General features: G+C 40.5%; 1 protein-coding gene across 2 annotated transcripts in view; it reads left to right on the forward strand.

Moving 5' to 3' along the window:
- The window catches only part of SCAPER (S-phase cyclin A associated protein in the ER), a 278,443-nt gene that overhangs the window by 52,362 nt on the left and 206,072 nt on the right, over positions 1-20,009 (forward strand). For both annotated transcript variants that reach the window (XM_006142594.3, XM_006142593.2), the window contains 7 exons: positions 3,935-4,197; positions 7,709-7,921; positions 9,944-10,114; positions 11,686-11,761; positions 11,959-12,076; positions 12,331-12,442; positions 16,389-16,529. In XM_006142594.3, the coding sequence (XP_006142656.1) occupies positions 3,935-4,197; positions 7,709-7,921; positions 9,944-10,114; positions 11,686-11,761; positions 11,959-12,076; positions 12,331-12,442; positions 16,389-16,529 (1,094 nt within the window). The remainder of the gene's footprint in view (positions 1-3,934; positions 4,198-7,708; positions 7,922-9,943; positions 10,115-11,685; positions 11,762-11,958; positions 12,077-12,330; positions 12,443-16,388; positions 16,530-20,009) is intronic.

Below are 20,009 nucleotides of genomic sequence, written 5' to 3' on the forward strand. Positions count from 1 at the left end.
TCTCTGACAGTTTAATCACATGATTTGCTGCTCTTAAACATTCTTCATTATGGGGATAATTTTTCAATATAGTTTTTGCTGAAGGTTCATTAAAAATGTAATTTGTCTGTAACTTATTTCTCAGTTTCTAAGAGACCTAAGTTATAGTTTCTATTTTGATATACTCCTATCTTTATACATTTCAATTATTATTTCAAGCTTTTATTTTAACATTGTGTTTGTATTGGCCATCTCATTGGTTAATGAAGTAGGTTCAGGTTTTAAGCAATATTTCTTTTTATAAGGAAGCTTTCAAAGAGGGATGTTTTTCTTTCCTTAAAAAAATAAAGTGATTAATCATAGTACTCCTTAGGGGTAGCCAGTTAAATTAACTGGAAACCAAAATCCTTGGTTAAATTTTCTTAATTTTATCACTTAGCTTTTTTCCTCCTTGTGTGGGTTATAAGATTCATTTCATAATTTCTCTTTTAATTTGCATCATACATATAATTAAAGGATAACTCAGATGTATATATTACATTATGCAGTAAGTTTTACTGAAGTTAAATATGTATAAAAATTGAACAGACTGATTTAAGGCATCGTTGTTAATTTGGATGCCATAATATTGTTGTATATTTAAAAAATTTCTTTCTATTAAGACATATGGAATATTTATAGTAGAAATGGTATAAAATATCTAGAATGTCTTTTAAGTATTTTTTAATAAAACAATGAGAGGGACCAGCAGGTGGCGTGGTTGGGACACTGGACTTCCACATGGCCAACTGGTTTGCATCCCGGACCTGGTGACTTGTTTTCTCACTTTCCCTCTCTCTCTGGTCAAATTAAAAATAAATAAATAAGTTTAAAAAATTAAATAACTTTTTTTTTTGAGAGATTTTTGCTACAGGGCTCATGTGCTCACCAGAAAGATAGACACAGAGAGACAGAAAGTGAGAAGTCACACCCCCCCCCCAAGTGGGATGGCCACGCCGCAGTCCCTTCTCTTCCATTCTTCTCTTGGGACCCTGGGCATGCACACACACACACCTGATGTGAGTTCAAGCCACCGGGTCCAGGTCTTAAACTGCGGTTGACCACATGGGGGTCCATTGACATAACCATTATGCCAACTGCTGGTCCCCCAAATTAAATAATTCTTAAAAAAAAAAAAAAGGAAAGAGGAAACTGATGAAAAATGAATGACTGAATGACAGAAAAATAGACAGAAAGTGAGAAGTCACCCCGGGGGATGGCCACGCCGCAGTCCCTTCTCCTCCATTCCCCTCTCGGGATCCTGGGTGCATACGCACGTGGTGTAAGTTTAAGCCACGGAGTCTGGCACTTGAACTGTGCTTGACTGCATGGGAGTCCAGCAGTGTAGCCATTACGCCATCTGCTGGTCCCCATGATGCATTTTTTTAAGGAATTATTTTATTGAAAATTGTTTATTTATTTATTTATTCATTCATTCATTTATTTTAATTTGACCAGAGAGGACAGACAGAGAGAGAAAGTGAGAAAGCTAGCCACCAGGTCCAGGACTCAAACTGCGGTTGGCCATGTGGGAGTCCAGTGCCCTTAACCACCATGCCACGTGATGGCCCCAGAACATAATGTATTTTCAAAGATAAGGTAAATGCATTAGTATACCAGTTAGAAGAATGAGCAAATAATCTTTTAAAGGAATATATTTTTTTTAAGAGAGATTTTTACTATAGGGCACATACACTCGCTGGAGAGGTGGACAGAGAGCAAGAAATCACCCCCTGGGAGATGGGCATGCTGTAGTCCCTTCTCTTCCATTCTCCTCTTGGGCTCTTGGGCACGCATGCACACGCGCCCGGCATGAGTTTTTTAAGCAACTGGGTCCGGGATGCGAACTCCGGTTGGCTCCATGGGAGTCCAGCGACATAGCCATTACGCTAACTGCTGTTCCCGAGACAATTATATTTTCAAAGTGGAAAACCTACAGCAAACCAGTACGGTTTCTACATTTCACTCACACTAATACTGGTCAATCCCAGTAGGCTGTGATAGACTATGTGAGTGTAATGTAATACACAGAATAAGCACTAAAAACACTGTATGTCAGTGGGAGGCGGGAGATCGGCTCCCAGGTCCCCCAGCTCTGTATTTGGTTGAAGTAAAGTGAGTATTGTCAAAGCGATTCTGTTTGTTAGGCCATGCCATTCCCTGTCCTGTGGCTTGGCCAAACAGGCTTTTCTTTTCTTTTTTAATAATTATTTAATTTTATTTATTAATTCATTAATTTTCATTTCAGACACACACACACACACACACACACACACACACAGAGGGAAAGTGAGAAAGCAGGCCACCAGGTCCAGGACTCGAACCCTGGTCAGTCATGTGGGAGTGTCCAGCACTTTAACCACCATGCCACCGATGCCTGTTTGGTCCGTGCTTGCTGATGTTTCCGGGGAGGCTTTTACAGCATCCCGTGCAGAGCATGTTGGAGGCAGCCAGCAGACCTAGGGAGCTCATGCTGTGCTGCTTTTCGAGGCCTGGAGGCCCAGGGCAGCCTCCTTGTTCTGTATCTTGGAGTCTTCCTGTGCTTGCTGGATCAGGGTTTTTAGCTGTAAGGAGGAGGACCTAGAGATGAAGTTGAGGTTTCTTTTCCTAGCCTGAATTGGAAGTCTTTGTATTCATTTAAAACAACTATAATGGGGTCAGCAGGTGGCGTGGTGGTTAAGGGCGCTGGACTCTCACATGGTGGACCGCGGTTTGAGTCCTGGACCTGCTGGCTTGCTTTCCCGCTTTCCCTCTCTTTCTTTCTCTCTTGCTCTGCCCTTCTCTGGTCAGAGAATAAAAATAAGTAAATAACAAAGTTAAATAAAATAATTCTTGAAAAAGAAAAAACAACTACAGTCAGCCGCAGTAACTTTAAATTGTGGCTGTATAGATCACTGTGCATGTACAAATCTCACTTTGTGGCATTCTGAAACATCGTAGAAGGAGATTCAGGTTTATTTGAGGCTATCTTGTGTGAAGTGAAACAGAAGCGCTCAGTTTCCACGTATGTGGCTAACAGGTTTTTTTTTTTTTTCAATTAATAGGCTGTAACTTTATGATTATCAAAAGAGTTTATTTCTGGGACCAGCAGTTAGCGTAATGGCTATGTCGCTGGACTCCCATGTAGTCGACTGCGGTTCAAGTCCCGGATCCGGTGGCTTAAACTCACGCCTGGCGCATGTGCGTGCGTGCCCAAGATCCCGAGAGGAGAATGGAGAAGAAGGGATTGTGGCATGGCCATCCCCCCTGGGGGGTGATTTCTCGCTTTCTGTCTCTGTCTCTCTCTGTCTGGCGAGCGCACGTGCCCTATAGCAAAAAAAAAAAAAAAAAAAAAAAACCTCTCCAAAAAAAAGAAAAAAAAAAAGGGTCTATTTCTAAGAAGTCAAAGTATGTTACTAGAGCTGAGGTAGAGGAAAGAACGTGGGTGTTGGAGTGAGGCCTGTCTGAATTCTGGAAGATGGAGTGACAGGTTTTCCAGGGCCACTAGGAGCCTGACTGGACTTCAGTCTTGGCTTTACCATTTCCAGGTGTGACCTTGGACAGATCACATGACTTGCCTTTGTCTCAGTTTCCTCATCGTAAGATAGGGATGACGGTACTGATCTGTAGGGTTCTTGTGACGATGAAGAGAGTTGTATGTAAGGCATTTAGAACCGGGCTCACGCATGCTCTGTGCTCTGAGTGTTTATTAGTACTCACCGTGTGCATGCCCTTACTCCGAGTCTCAGTCTCGTCACTTGTAAGACAGGGATAATCATGTATACATACGTTTTAGAGACCTTGCACAGTACCGAGGTCATGTTTGTATATTATATCTAGTGGGAATAGAATGAGACAATGTTTTTATTGAATAGGTTTCCAGATATTCTTATCCTCTAAATAAATCTGGATTTATTTGCTTCCCTTAATTGTACAGAACGGAAAGATGCTGAAGGGTGGGAGACCGTTCAGAGAGGAAGGCCTGTTCGTTCGCGATCAGCAGCAGTGACGCCGAAAGTTTCACTGGCGGCAGAAGCCGTAAGGTCAAAGGATGACAGTGACAAGGAGAACGTGTGTCTGTTACCTGACGAAAGCGTACCGAAAGGTGAATTTGTTGGAGATGAGCCTTCTCATACCATGGACTCTCGGCCCAAAGACACCTTACACTCGTGTGACCGTCCTCTTGCTGAAAGAACCCAGGTAGTTTGCTCTGGGGAGTCCTTTTCCTACCCTTTTCAGAGGTGGAATGTCTTATTTTTCTACCTCATTTTTAATATTGTGAAGTGTTCTAGAGCTACAGAAAAGGTGAAAGAACAGGAGCAGTCAGACAACCCCATCCTGTTCACCTAGATTCACAAGTTAACATTGCCAGTTATTCCCTCTTGCTGTGTATCAGACACACCCCGTATTACATGCTAAGCGTTGAGAGCAGTGTGCAGACACCATAACCATTAGCCTTTAAATGCTATAGTGCAGTGCCAGGAGGTGGCGTAGAAGTTAAGGAAACTGGGTCCCACATAGCTGACTCCATGGTTTGAGTCCTAAACCTTGCACTTGAAAAATGCACTGGGCTCGTGTACGTGTGTGCCCACAAATGCAGAGAGGAGAAGAGAGGAAGAATTGTGGCATGGCCATCCACCCTGGGGCGATGGGGTGATTTCTCTCACTCTCTCTCTGTCTCTTTGCACTATAGGAAAAAAAACAAAAATAAAACAAAACAGACCAAAAAAAAAAAAAAATCCTACAGTGTATATCTAAAAAGAAAAAAAAAATTATTTTACATAACCACAATTATGAAATTCAGATAGCTTGATATTTATGTAATATTTTCTATTTTTTAGTCTATCCAAAATTTTCTAGTTGTCCCATAATTTCTTTATAGAATTATTTTCTGCTGATTGAAGATCCAGTCTAGAATCACATAGCATATTGATTTGGATTACTATTATTATTATTTTTCCTTTTAGTTTTTGCTATAGGGTGCGTGCTTGCCAGAGACTGGTAGTAAAAGAGAAAGAAAAAAGAGAAAGTAAGAAATCACCCCAGGGGGGTGGCCACTCTGCACTCCCTTCTCCGTTCGCCTTTTGGGCATGCATGTACGTGTACCCTGCGTGTTTTTCAAGCTGCCAAATTTCACACTTGTCTGTGGAATTCCACTTGTGAGTGGAAGTGTGGGACAAGTGTGGGATTCCACTGCCTTAACCTCCAGACCTGCTGGCTCATCACCATCTTCATTATCACTTCTCAGGAAGCAGAGAGACACCATCTTAAACCAAGTAATCAGAGTTAACAGCAAACCTGGGTGCTGTTAAACAGTGACGTCATACACCTCTAGATGTGGCACTGAGGGTAATCCCTTCATTCCTGTCCAAACGCGTATGCTAAATCGAATTATAGACAATAAGCAAGCAAAGGACACTACCAAAAACTCTGCAGTGTGTTCTTTAAAAGCATTGTCATGAAACGCAAACAGACTGAGGAACTGTCCCCAGTGACATGTTAAAAAACAAATGAGAGAGTGACAGACAGACTCAGCCCAATAGGGCCTTCCTGCCACTGCCCACCTCCAGTCTCAGCCGGCTTGCCTAGGGAGTCCCAGGGCGTGATCCTTCCCCATGGGGCTCCAGTTGCAGCACCACTGTGCCAGCACTTGGCCCTAAATCACTCTTTTTTTTTTTTTTTTTTTAATAAAGTTTTTTGCCATAGGTCATGTGCGCTTGCTTGCTGGAGAGAGAGAGAGAGGAAGAGTGAGAAATTACCCCTCAGGGCAGATGGCCACGCCAAAGTCCCATCTTCACTCTCCCCTTGGAGATTTTGGGTAAACACATGTGCCCTATGGCCAAAGCCTTAAAGAGACAAAACAAAACAAAAACGGTTGCTAAAGCGTTTCAGTATAAAAGTTAGCTGCTGACGGTTGCCTTGTTGAGGGTAGTATTGTTTTATCCACTGTCATTTTCTGAAAATAAAATAGCTACATCTTTTCTCAATATTACTTTATAATTGAGCTTTGATTTTGTTATGAAAATGATACTGAGTTTTTTAAAAATATTTATAATTATGATTATCACTTTTCAACTTGTACAGGACATATGTATCACCAGAGAGAGAGAGAGACAGACAGACAGACAGACAGACAGAAAGCAAGCTGCCAGGTCCAGGACTTGAACCGCATTCTGCCATGTGGGAGTCCAGCACCTTAACCACCATGCCACCGGCTGGCCCCAGTACTGAGTTTTTAATAAACAGGGTTAACTATATTGTAAATATCAGTAATGCTAATATAAATATTATAAAATGATTATAAACCATGATGACTGACATATAAATAATGTTGATAGCAATATAAACAATACGATACTATTTAAATAATGCTTATGCTAAAATCAACACTTTGAGATACTTTAAGTTCTGACCAATAATAGAATTTTTAAAATAGTTTATAAGACTTGGCCAAGTTTAATATTTGTATAAATAATTAATCAAACTGGGAGTTTTATGGTCACTGCCGTGTTTACCTAATATTTATTTAAGAAGTGATGTGAGTGAGTTTTAAATTTACAGTTTTTGAATTTGGTTCTTTAATTTGGAGTGTAATTGAAAAACATTGTACCATTCTTTGCTTACTCTGTTAGAAAGTGAAAATAAAGGCTGCGTTCTGTTAACTGAATCAGAAAGTTTTTTTAAAAAATGGGTATGTATTTGGCCTAAGCCAGTGTTACAGTTTGTTGTTGTTCGTTTTTTGTTTGTTTGTTTGTTTAGATCACTTTCACCTTTCTTTTGGGGCTGTGTTAGGTATTCCTAGAAGGCTCTAGGGAGGGTGTGTAAACGAGAAGTGTTCATGAATGCAGGGGACCGCACACTTCGGACCTGCACATAGACCTCTCTCCTCGTAGATCTGAGAATTGGTGTTCTGTACGATGTGCATTTTTCTCAAAGATACTTTGAGGTCATGTTCATATTATCTGAAAGAACAAGTTTTATATTTTTGAGTAGAATGCTTTCAAAATATATTTTGGTATAAAAAGGCTTTAGGATGGGGGACCAGCAAATGGCGTAATGGTTACATTGCTGGACTCCCACATAGTCAACCGTGATTCGAGTCCTGAACTCGGAGGCTTAGAACTCACACGGGATATGTGTACGTGTGTGTGCATGTGTGCCTAAAATCCCGAGAGGAGAACAGAGAAGGGATTGTGGAGCGGCCAGCCCCTGGGGGGGCGGTGATTTCTTGCTTCCTGTCTGTCTCTTCAGTGAGCGCATGCGTCCTATAGCAAAAGCTTTTAGGATTTTTTTCTAAAGTGCTGAATAACCTCATTTGCTATTAGTCTGAGAAAGACCGTGTAAATATCTTGAGTTGTATAAGACAAAGTATTAAAATTGTGACTAAATTTCTTTTGTGAAGAATATAAAATACCCCCCAAGATTCTTTCTATTAAAAGAAAACATAGCTATAGTATGTATTGCTCACCTTTTTAGAGTACTTCAGACCCAGCCAATGCGTAGTTGACATGCAAATACAATTTGTGCTGCTTAATGAGATTTCTCCTTTTATAACGTTTGAAACACATAAAAAAGATAAGTAAGTTTGTCATCCGTTCCGATACTGCTTCACAGCCAGTAGGTGAAGTAGAGTCGGTTCTTCTAGAGTGGTACAGTTGGTGAATATTTATGTTTTACTATCCCTGACTCACTTTATAATATGTTTTGTTAGTTTACAGTGAGTACATCGGATGATGTCAACAATTCTGGCAGTCGTCGGGACTGTACTTCGCGAACTGCTGAAACCCCCGCCGTTCACGTTGACGCAGAGTGTGTCTCGGTTACCCTGCACGCTGACACACCTCCTTTGCAAACCAAGGGAGATAAGTGGCCAGCAGAGAAAGTGAGGATCGAAAGCGAAATGGACCCTTCCGATCTTTCAAATGTGAGTGCTGCTCACTTGCTCAGAGCACCTTATCAGAGTTCTGAGTCCGTTCCAGGCATAAACGTCAGTAGTAATAGTCTGTGTGATTTGCTGCCTTCTATTTAACAAGACAGTTTCTTATAAAGTCTTTTATGCATGTTATTTCATTTTAACACTGTATTTCTTAAAGTCGTCTTTTGATACAGTTCAGATTCTTCTCGTTTTGTAGAGGAAGAAAGTGGGGCTGTAAGAGTGAACTTGTTCAGAATCGTTCTGTTTGTATGTGATTTGACGAAGTGCTCTCTTGCCCAGGATTAAGAGTCTGTATGAGTAACAGAGTCCTGTGTGCAGCATCGAGCGTTCTGACAGTGGGGAAATGGTGTTTGCTGGACTCAGTTTCAAAACTGTCTCGGGACCAGCAAGAGGTGGAGGTTAAGGCACTGGATCCCACATGGCCACCTTCACATTCGAGTCCCAGACCCCACAGCTACAAAATTAGGCCAAGTGCACGTGCATGTGTGCTGAAATCCTGGGAGGGGAATGGAAGAGAAGGGATTGTGGCGTGGCCATCCTCCCCGGAGGTGATTTCTTACTCTCCTCTCTCTCTCTCTCTCTCTCTCTCTCTCAACCTACAGCAAAAACAAAAAATAAAAATAAAAGAGTTTTATGTGGATATGTTTTTATTTCTGTTATAATATATGTGTGTGTGTGTGTGTGTAATTGTTGGGCCATATTAACCCTACGGTTAGCCTTTTCAGAAACTGTCATGCTGTTTTCCTGAGTTGTATCATTTGACATCCTCACTAGGTTTGTTTGCTTGTTTATACAGTTCTCCCAGATTTCGCTTCATGTGTTTTCCCAGATTTTGCTTCGTATATTTTGAGGCTCTGTCTAGTCTGTAAACATTTAGCACTGATTGACCTTTCCATTGTTATGAAATGACCTTCTTTATCCTTGGTGGTATTTTTCACTCTGAAATCTTCTGGGCCTGATGTTGATACTTCAGCATGCTTTTGATTATTATGGATCTTTTACTTGCAATCTGTCTGTATCCTTATATTTAAACTAGTTTTCTTATGGGAAGTACGCGGTTGGGTCTTGTTTTTATCCAGTTGGACAGTCTGCCTGCTAGTTGGGGTGTTTAGGTTTTTACATGTAATGTTATTATTGATAGCTTATTTACATCTGCTGTCTTACTATTTGTTTTCTCTTCGATCCATGTGTTACCATTATGCCATCTGCTCGTCCCATATTATGTGATAATTTATTACACAAGGATTCTCATGCATAGTAATATTTGCTGTGAATATATATTTTGTTGTGGAGAGAGATTTTTGCTATAGTGTGCATGTGCTCGCCAGAGAGACAGAGACAGAGAGACAAAAAGCGAGAACTTACCCCCCAACAGGGATGGCCACACCGCATTCCCTTCTCCTCCATTCTCCTCTCAGGATTTTGGGCACGCACACACACATGCCTGGTATGTTTTAAGCCACTGGGTCTGAGACTCAAACCACAGTTGACTACATGGGAGTCCAACGCCCTAACCATTGTGGCATCTGCTGTTCCCCGCAGTGCATATTTTTAAGTCACATGTGTATGTGTCAGACAGTACAATCACCATTGTATCATATATTCCTTCCCTGTTCCCATCATAGGGTACTATTTGATTCCATATGTAGTGAGCATATTTAATCTATAACTGTTTTGATTTTTGGCATTTTAATGAAATTCACACTTTGTCTTTAATGGTACCTATTATTTATATAACTTTACAGTTTCTCATATACAGCAGCCTGGTAAAGAAGGTAAGTCATGTATTATTAATGCTCTGTTTTATGGAATACCAAATGCACCCCTTGTTTTCAAGAAACATCTAAGAATAGGAAGTGGTCGAGTCTATATTGGATCCCGGGTTTTAGAGTTCTAGATCAGTGCTGCATTATATGTAGTATCGGGGTAAGTGATTGGAAAATAAAGAAGTGATTACTTAGTTTCCTAGTCCAGTGACAATTCTTCTTTTGTTTGTTTTTAACTTTTTAGTCCATGGCAGAAGTCCTTGCTAAAAAAGAAGAGCTGGCAGATCGCCTAGAAAAAGCCAATGAAGAAGCCATTGCTAGTGCAATTGCTGAAGAAGAACAGTTAACTAGAGAAATCGAAGCTGAAGAAAACAATGACATTAACATTGAAACTGACAACGACAGCGATTTTTCTGTGAGCTTTTAGAATTTTTAACATCATCATTCGAATTAATATTCAAAAATGAAATTATAAGGGCCAGAAAGACATGGAGTTCATCTAGTTCTACTTAAAATTCTTTATTTAAAAATCATCTCCAAGATTATAGCTACGATTGTTATTCTTTTTTTTAAAGAATTGTTTTTATTTATTCATTAATTTATTTTAATTTGACCAGAGAGAGACAGAGAGAGAGAGAGAGAAAGTGGAAAAGCAAGCCACCAGGTCTGGGTGGCTTGGTCAGCCATGTGGGAGTGTCCATCATGCCACCTGCGGGCCCCACTAGATTATTATTCTAAAAGTGATTTAGACTTACACAGTACACAGTAGCAAACCTTTTTTTAGCACTTTGCCATTGCTAAATTTTTCATATATGATGCAGTTGACAAGTTGGAAGTTGTTATTCTCATTTGACAAAACAAGGAATTGAAGCTCACAGAATGTAAGAACTCAGCATTACTTAAATTGTAATTTGTTGAGACTGAAGAAAAGTGAAGGTATTCTACTTACTCTATTCCACTTACAAAAACCAATTATACATTGCCTTGCTGTCACTGAGTGCTCAGGATATTTATGTTGATGTAAGGAATTTGTTAAAGAATAAAAGTAACCATAAATGCTTCACATATTTTTTTCTATTTTTTAATTTTTTGTTTATTTTTAAATTTGCTGTAGGGCATGCGCACTCACTGGAGAGAGACAGAGAGAGTGTGAGAGAGGGAAAACGTGTAAGAACCCACTCCCGTCTGTGAAACATATTCCTCTTCCCCTCTCCTCCCCGGGAAGGATGGCCTCAGTCCCTTTTCCTTCGTTCTCTTCTCAGAATTTTGGGCATGCATGCACACATGCCCAGTGTGATTTTCAAGCTGCTAGGTCCAGGACTCGAACCCTGTAGTCCACCAGGTGGGATCCAGCTGCCTTAACCTTCTCACCACCTGCCCACCCTATTTCACATATTTTTCTATTAAAATGTCTTCAAGTCTGTGTCTCCAGAATTCTTCCTGAGAAAGAGACAGAGACACAGACATAGGCATTCCCAGCAAAGTCTTCATGCCACAGTCCATACCAGCCTCAGCCAGCGAGGATCAGGGGCTCGCATCTGTGCTCAGTGTGCACAGGGACACCTCCGGAGACAAACCAAGGCCCTTCCCATGTGACCCCAGTATCACAGAGCATTGTGCTGCCCCATACCACCATTGCTGACCTCTGTTAAATGTTAACGCCCAACAAACAAGCTTGAGCTCTTTGAGTGTGTGTTCCCCGTGCTAGCATTTATTTAGTAGTAGTGTAAGGCCAGTTTGTCTCCTTTTACATTTATTCGGTTCATCTTTGCTGTTGATTGCTAGTAGGCACTTAAAATGTACAGGCTTTCATATTTAACTCTGTAATTACTGTGACTAACACAAGGTATGTAGCCTTTATAGGGTTTTGAACTCCTGTTTGAATGCAATAAATTAACAAGTAGGATGATTTCATGTATAGTTCATTTTTTAAGGTTGTAATTGTGTTAAAAGGTTTGTTTTTCAATTTCCCTTATTATGTTTCAGGCCAGCATGGGCAGTGGGAGTGTGTCTTTCTGTGGTATGTCTATGGATTGGAACGATGTCCTTGCAGATTATGAAGGTATTGGTTTGTGTGTGCCTGTGTGTTTGGTATGTAGGTACAGTGGAATAAAATAAACCCTCTTATTGCGTGGAGTTTCTGTATAAAATAAATGATTTGGAGTAGGAATGCTGTTGCTTTCAAAAGTCTGTTCTCCTTGTTGGTTTTATAGAACTATAGCGTTAAACAATAACAGCAGTTTTGTTTTTTCTGAACAGCTCGTGAATCTTGGCGTCAAAACACGTCCTGGGGGGATATCGTGGAAGAAGAACCTGCTCGACCTCCAGGACATGGGATTCACATGCACGAGAAGCTTTCCTCGCCATCTCGTAAAAGGTCTGCCTTAGAAAATTAATTTAAAATATTACACAGGAGAGAAAACAGCTACTTTTGATGATTAGAGTTGTTACGTGACCTTTTTAGGCACATTGCTTTGGGAAGGTTTCAGACCCATTGAAAAGTGACAGCAATTTCCTAAAATGTTAGGCTGGAATTTGTTTTGTATACTCCAAGGACTTGAAATCTAAAGAACACTGTTTTTGGCCTGATGTAAACATTTATGTCTCTTATCCTTTTCTTTGTATTAATAGAACAATTGCAGAATCCAAGAAGAAACATGAAGAAAAACAAATGAAAGCACAGCAGCTAAGGGAAAAATTACGTGAAGAGAAAACATTAAAGCTTCAGAAATTGTTAGAGAGGGTGAGTTTTTACTTTATAGGAAATTATGGTAGTCTTAATTTGGTGGGCTTATTATCAGCTGGAATGGGAAAAATTAGGACAACACAACATGGCCAAGGAACACAATAAATTTCTAGTAACTGATCCAAACAAATGGAAATTTACAAATCACTCAACAAAGAATTAAAAGTAATTATAGATGGTCATCAGACTGCAAGAGAACACAGATAAATACTTCATCGAGATCAGGAAAACAATATTAGAACTGTATTTTTTGAAGCAAATACACTTACATAATATCTTTTATCACTATATGATTTCAAGTATTCATGCCAACAAATGATAGATTACTTAAATTGTACAAGAGTTTCGAGGTTCACTAATTTTCCCATAAATGTAGCTGTCCCTTCCAATTTTTTTCACATCATAACTTTATTTACATATATAAATAATATGCTAGAAGAGTTCAGAAATGGAATCCATTTTTTAGATTTTTCACATCCAGAATTCTTCCTGAGAAAGAGACAGAGACACAGACATAGGCATTCCCAGCAAAGTCTTCATGCCACAGTCCATACCAGCCTCAGCCAGCGAGGATCAGGGGCTCGCATCTGTGCTCAGTGTGCACAGGGACACCTCCGGAGACAAACCAAGGCCCTTCCCATGTGACCCCAGTATCACAGAGCATTGTGCTGCCCCATACCACCATTGCTGACCTCTGTTAAATGTTAACGCCCAACAAACAAGCTTGAGCTCTTTGAGTGTGTGTTCCCCGTGCTAGCATTTATTTAGTAGTAGTGTAAGGCCAGTTTGTCTCCTTTTACATTTATTCGGTTCATCTTTGCTGTTGATTGCTAGTAGGCACTTAAAATGTACAGGCTTTCATATTTAACTCTGTAATTACTGTGACTAACACAAGGTATGTAGCCTTTATAGGGTTTTGAACTCCTGTTTGAATGCAATAAATTAACAAGTAGGATGATTTCATGTATAGTTCATTTTTTAAGGTTGTAATTGTGTTAAAAGGTTTGTTTTTCAATTTCCCTTATTATGTTTCAGGCCAGCATGGGCAGTGGGAGTGTGTCTTTCTGTGGTATGTCTATGGATTGGAACGATGTCCTTGCAGATTATGAAGGTATTGGTTTGTGTGTGCCTGTGTGTTTGGTATGTAGGTACAGTGGAATAAAATAAACCCTCTTATTGCGTGGAGTTTCTGTATAAAATAAATGATTTGGAGTAGGAATGCTGTTGCTTTCAAAAGTCTGTTCTCCTTGTTGGTTTTATAGAACTATAGCGTTAAACAATAACAGCAGTTTTGTTTTTTCTGAACAGCTCGTGAATCTTGGCGTCAAAACACGTCCTGGGGGGATATCGTGGAAGAAGAACCTGCTCGACCTCCAGGACATGGGATTCACATGCACGAGAAGCTTTCCTCGCCATCTCGTAAAAGGTCTGCCTTAGAAAATTAATTTAAAATATTACACAGGAGAGAAAACAGCTACTTTTGATGATTAGAGTTGTTACGTGACCTTTTTAGGCACATTGCTTTGGGAAGGTTTCAGACCCATTGAAAAGTGACAGCAATTTCCTAAAATGTTAGGCTGGAATTTGTTTTGTATACTCCAAGGACTTGAAATCTAAAGAACACTGTTTTTGGCCTGATGTAAACATTTATGTCTCTTATCCTTTTCTTTGTATTAATAGAACAATTGCAGAATCCAAGAAGAAACATGAAGAAAAACAAATGAAAGCACAGCAGCTAAGGGAAAAATTACGTGAAGAGAAAACATTAAAGCTTCAGAAATTGTTAGAGAGGGTGAGTTTTTACTTTATAGGAAATTATGGTAGTCTTAATTTGGTGGGCTTATTATCAGCTGGAATGGGAAAAATTAGGACAACACAACATGGCCAAGGAACACAATAAATTTCTAGTAACTGATCCAAACAAATGGAAATTTACAAATCACTCAACAAAGAATTAAAAGTAATTATAGATGGTCATCAGACTGCAAGAGAACACAGATAAATACTTCATCGAGATCAGGAAAACAATATTAGAACTGTATTTTTTGAAGCAAATACACTTACATAATATCTTTTATCACTATATGATTTCAAGTATTCATGCCAACAAATGATAGATTACTTAAATTGTACAAGAGTTTCGAGGTTCACTAATTTTCCCATAAATGTAGCTGTCCCTTCCAATTTTTTTCACATCATAACTTTATTTACATATATAAATAATATGCTAGAAGAGTTCAGAAATGGAATCCATTTTTTAGATTTTTCACATTTTACACACTTTAATTACAAACTCTGCCTTCCATTGGTTTGATGGGTTATTGTTTCCAATTCTGTCCGGCCTCTGTGGTCTCCTCTGATCTCCACAGTAACCCTGCAGTGCACAGGGCAGGCCTGGCTCTCCAGTCCACGGGTGGTGGAGACGAATCCAGGGGAGAGTGAGTACTGTTCCCAATGTCACATGGCCAACGGTTTGTTACCAAGACTTTAGAGACCTGTCCTCTAACTCCTGGTAGGGGTGCTGCATCTGCTTCATAGTTCCTTAGGTGGTTTATCACAGAAATACTTAGATAAGGTTGAACTGAAATGATTTTTCTTATTCATACTGAGAATGCTTCTGATTTTCTATGATTTTCTTCTCATTGGTACTGAAATTTATTTCTTAGAGTACAGTGCAAGTCTTATTTTGCCAGTGTGGCATTGCTTTAGGGTGTGTGCACTTGCTGGAGAGAGAGAGAGAGAGAAATTGAGATATCACCCCCCCCAAGGGGGGTGACTATGCCACAGTCCCTTCTCCATTTCCCTCTCAGGATTCTGAGCACGTATGAACACACTCCTGGCATGATTTTTAAGCCACTGGGCCCAGGACTCAAACCACGGTTGGCCATGTGGGAGTTCAGTGCCTTAACTACCACTACACATGCTGGCCCGGTTTGACATTATTTTAAGGAATTAAAGGCTATTTTTGTATTTGTCTGTATTCTGGAGATGAAACCCTCTCTGTGCCCTTAGATAGTGCTTCTTACATAGATGTGCTTTTTCATGCTAAGATGTGTGCCATAGGCTGGGGTCACATGGAGGGGTGTCCACATGTGGTTCCTGGTCCAAGCTAAAGGCTAGTGTGGCTGTAATCCCAGCACCTCTGGAGGCTGAAGCAAGAGGATGATAAACTCAGGGCTCACTTAAGCAATGTAATGAGGCCTCATCCAAAAAAGAGCCTAGCCTGCTGGCGTTCCACCTGTGGTCCCAGGGAGACCGAGTCAGGAAGGTCATGATATACTGAGGCTTTAAATGTCTTTAAAGAAAAGTGATTTTTCAGACTTGTTACATGTTTTAATCTCTGGGATAACACTTCTTGTTTTTCTTGAATGTGGGTTGTATGTACAGACACTGAGGTTTTTAAGGAAGAAATACACATTCTATTGGCAACGGTTCAGTGCAGTAGACACAGTAAATGTTCCTGGGGAGCAGTATCTGAGCCAGATACAGTCTGGGACTGCCTCGACTACTCCAGTCTTCAGAGTAACCCGATGGGCCAGGTACTATGAGTACGGATTCTGCCCCTCCTTTCTTTCTTTTTAATCTTTACCAGACGACACAGTGACTTTCCAGAGAGAAAGAGAGAGAGGGAGCCTCCATGGAGGCAGTCATGTCACGTGGCGTCCAGTGGTCCCAGCTACCACGCCACTGGCCGGCCCATGCTCCCTTTTTATAGATACTAAGACACAGGCCGGAAGGTTGCGCCCATGACACAGCTTGAGAGTGGCCAGGTACATAAAGAACTCAGGGGTCCTGTTTCTGATGTCGTCCTTGGTCCGTAGCCACGCTCCTGTAGCTCTTTCCAGGTTCGGACTGGATATTTCACAAGCCATCTGCCTGTTTGCACTTTGGTTAAATGATCGTATACTCTGACATTAATGATGCGATAATTCACTGTACGTAGGAGAAGGACGTCCGAAAGTGGAAGGAGGAGTTACTAGATCAACGACGGAGGATGATGGAAGAGAAATTACTTCATGCTGAGTTTAAACGAGAGGTGCAATTACAAGCCATTGTGAAAAAAGCACAGGAGGAGGAAGCCAAGGTCTATTATATTATTTGTGGTTGAAACATCAAACTGATTACCAAAATAACTTTCCATATTGTCTCGGAACAGTGGTATTGGGCTGGGTGAAACCCAAAGCTCTGTGAGGATGACCCTGTGGGAAGGTTCCAGGCTGACATCTGGAGACCTCCCTGAGTGTGCCAGGCACAGGCATGGTGCGGATTGCCGGGGCAAGACCACGTTGGTGATGCTGGCTCTCTTTCTCAATCGTGGAATAAATAAGTAAATGATAAAAAGTAATAGTAATGCTGATCACGTATTCCATTTCAGAGTAGAGGTTCATTTAAAACTTACTACGCTCAGTATCTTACTTTATTCCTGTAATAATCCTATGAAACACACGTATATGTTTTTCAGCTCTATTGAGATATAAATGACAAAGAAGTTGCTATCCATCTTTATTTCACTTATATCTTTCTAATCAATCCTTCACTATCTTTCCTTCTTTGTTTTGTTGCTTAAATGTAATTACTTTAAATCTACTTTACTGTTCTCTTTTTTAGTTGCCAGAGGCTGCGTGCACTTTTCCAGAGACAGAGAGAAAGAGAGGGATAACTCAAGCAGGAGTGTGGTCCTTGAGCAATCCCTTCTTCATTTCTCATCCTGCCATGCTTGGCGTGGTTTTCAAGCCTCTAGGACTGGGATTCGGATTGTGGTTGGCTGTGTGGGATGTGGCTCCCAAAGCCAGTAGACCCAGAGACAGAGAGAAAGAGAGGGATAACTCAAGCAGGAGTGTGGTCCTTGAGCAATCCCTTCTTCATTTCTCATCCTGCCATGCTTGGCGTGGTTTTCAAGCCTCTAGGACTGGGATTCGGATTGTGGTTGGCTGTGTGGGATGTGGCTCCCAAAGCCAGTAGACCGTGGAGCCGACTCCACTTTACTTATACTTCCCGTTGGTATCACAGCAGCTGTCAGTAATGTTGCTGTGACTCTCCTCTCTGTGCAGTTCTGAAACCTTACTCTCTGGCCCCACTCTCCCAACCAAGCTCTTGACTGCATCGCCTGTTGCTTGGTGGGTTATATTCAGTGGAACTCATGCGCTTACCATGGCCTTACTCCAGACCAGGTGCTCTTCCTGAAATCTGCTTTGCAGATGACAGTTACACTGGTCTCCCATTAACCTAGACTTGGAAATTTTGTTTTCATTTACTTCAGAGAGAGAGAGAAGGGGAAAATAAGAAAGCAAGCCACCAGGTCCAGGACTCAGATCTCAGTCAGCCATGGAGGAGTCCAGCACATCAGCCACCATGCCACCTGGTGGCCCCTACATGATACGTCTATTTATAAATCTATTTTACTTTCATTTTAGGAGAAGAAGTGAAATAGAAGTAAACTAGAGGAAATTGTTGAGTTTGTAATGTTACTTTAGCACAGACAGGATTATTTCTCTTAAGATTTTTTTTCTAAAGAATTATTTATTTCGGGACCAGCAGTTGGCATAATGGCTATGTTGCTGGACTCCCATGTAGTCAACCGCGGGTTGAGTCCCGGACCCGGTGGCTTAAACTCACGCCAGGCATATGTGCATGTATGCCCAAGATCCCAAGAGGAGAATAGAGAAGGGATTGTAGCATGGCCACCCCCCCTGGGGGGGGGTGATTTCTTGCTTTCTGTCTCTCTGTCTGTCGGTCTCTTTCTGGCGAGTGCATGCTCCCTATAGCAAAAACCTCTCCAAAAAAAAAAAAGAAAAAAGAATTATTTATTTATTTTATTATTATTATTTTTTAAAATTTGCTGTAGGGCACGTGTGTCACCAGAGAGAGAAAGCAAGTCACCAAATCTGAGACTCCAACCATGGTCAGCCACGTGGGAGGCCAGCACCTTAACCACTATGTCACCTACGAGCCCCTCCCTTAAAATTTTTTAAAATTATAAAAAATTATGAAGCATATTGAGAGTTTTTATTTGTTCAACTCCATTTTAATTTTTAACAACTTTGAAGAAGTTCCTGCAAAAAGAGATTAGTAAATTAGTACTCACTTTCTTTCCATCTTCATAATCCACAACAATTTTTCATGGTTTCATTATTTTTTACATTGTTAAAATTTATTATATTTATAATTTGCTTTGGAATTATGAAGTCTTCAGTTTATTTTTCTCACAAATATAAATGAATTCAATACTTACCAAGCCTTTATTTAAGAGTTCTTTGTTTCGATTTATCTCTTGGTTTGCAGGATTTTATTAGGAAGTCATTTTTTCAGGGAACCCTTATACATGCTGTATTCTTTGAGTTCTTATGTGTGTCAGGCCTGCGGCATTTCTACTTGAATTATATCTTGGCCTGAGATCCAGTTCATGATTCACAGTATCTTTCCTTCAGAGCCTTGCAGGCATTGTTTTATTGTCTTCCAGCATTAATTATTTCTGTGATTTCTGTGGGGAGTCTGAGGGCACACTGAATTTTCTCTTTCTTGTAGATGACTTGCATTTACTGCTTGGAAGCTTCACAATTTGTTGTTCTTCTTTAACGTTTTATAATCTGATAAGGATAGTCTTATTATTATTATTAATATTTTGGAGAGGTTTTTGCTGTAGGGCTTGTGCGGTCACCAGACAGACAGACAGAGACAGAGAGACAGAAAGCAAGAAATCACCCCCCAGGGAGGATGGCCACGCCGCAATCCCTTCTCCTCTATTCTCCTCTCAGGATCTTGGGCACGCACGCACATGCGCCCTGCGTGAGTTTTAAGCCACTGGGTCTGGACACAAACTGCGGTCGACTACGTGGGACTCTAGCGACATAGCCATTACGCTAACTGCTGGTCCCAATAAGGAAAGTCTTAATTTTTCAAGTCAGTTTTTCATGAAATAATGTAGGCTCTTTCATTCTTAAATTTGATTCTTTCTTTCAGGGAATATTTCCTGTATGTAGTGTATTCTGTTGCTTTTCTTGACTGCATAGACATTACATTAGCTCGTCTTCTCTAGTTCTCCGTACTCTAAGCTTATCTGTCCACTGACCTTCATTGTAAAATATGTATTAGCTGATTACCACAAGCCTTTCGTCTTTTGGTAATTTGAGTTTCCACCATCTTTATTTCAGACTTTTTCTATTTTAATTAATTCTGCACTAGTGTTAAGCTTATTTGTCCACTGATTTTCATTTGTAAAATATGTATTAGCTGATTACCACAAGCCTTTCGTCTTTTGGTAATTTGAGTTTCCACCATCTTTATTTCAGACTTTTTCTATTTTAATTAATTCTGCACTAGTGTTACTTTCGTCTTCAGTTTGTTTCCTCAGTTCTCTCGTCATCCTTTAATATTATGTTTTGTTTTCGAATATCAGGTCTTGCCATGCTGCATATCAAGATCCTCGTGTCTCAGCCTCCCAGCTGGGACTACAGGCTCACACCAGCACACCCAGCTCTTTTTTTTTTTTTTTTGCCACAGGGCATGTGTACTCGATGGTGAGAGAGAGAGAGAGATGGTGAGAGAGAGATAGAGAGAAAGAAAG

Source organism: Tupaia chinensis, unplaced genomic scaffold, assembly GCF_000334495.1.
Source record: "Tupaia chinensis unplaced genomic scaffold, TupChi_1.0 Scaffold000078_1, whole genome shotgun sequence".
Classification (NCBI taxonomy): domain Eukaryota; kingdom Metazoa; phylum Chordata; class Mammalia; order Scandentia; family Tupaiidae; genus Tupaia; species Tupaia belangeri.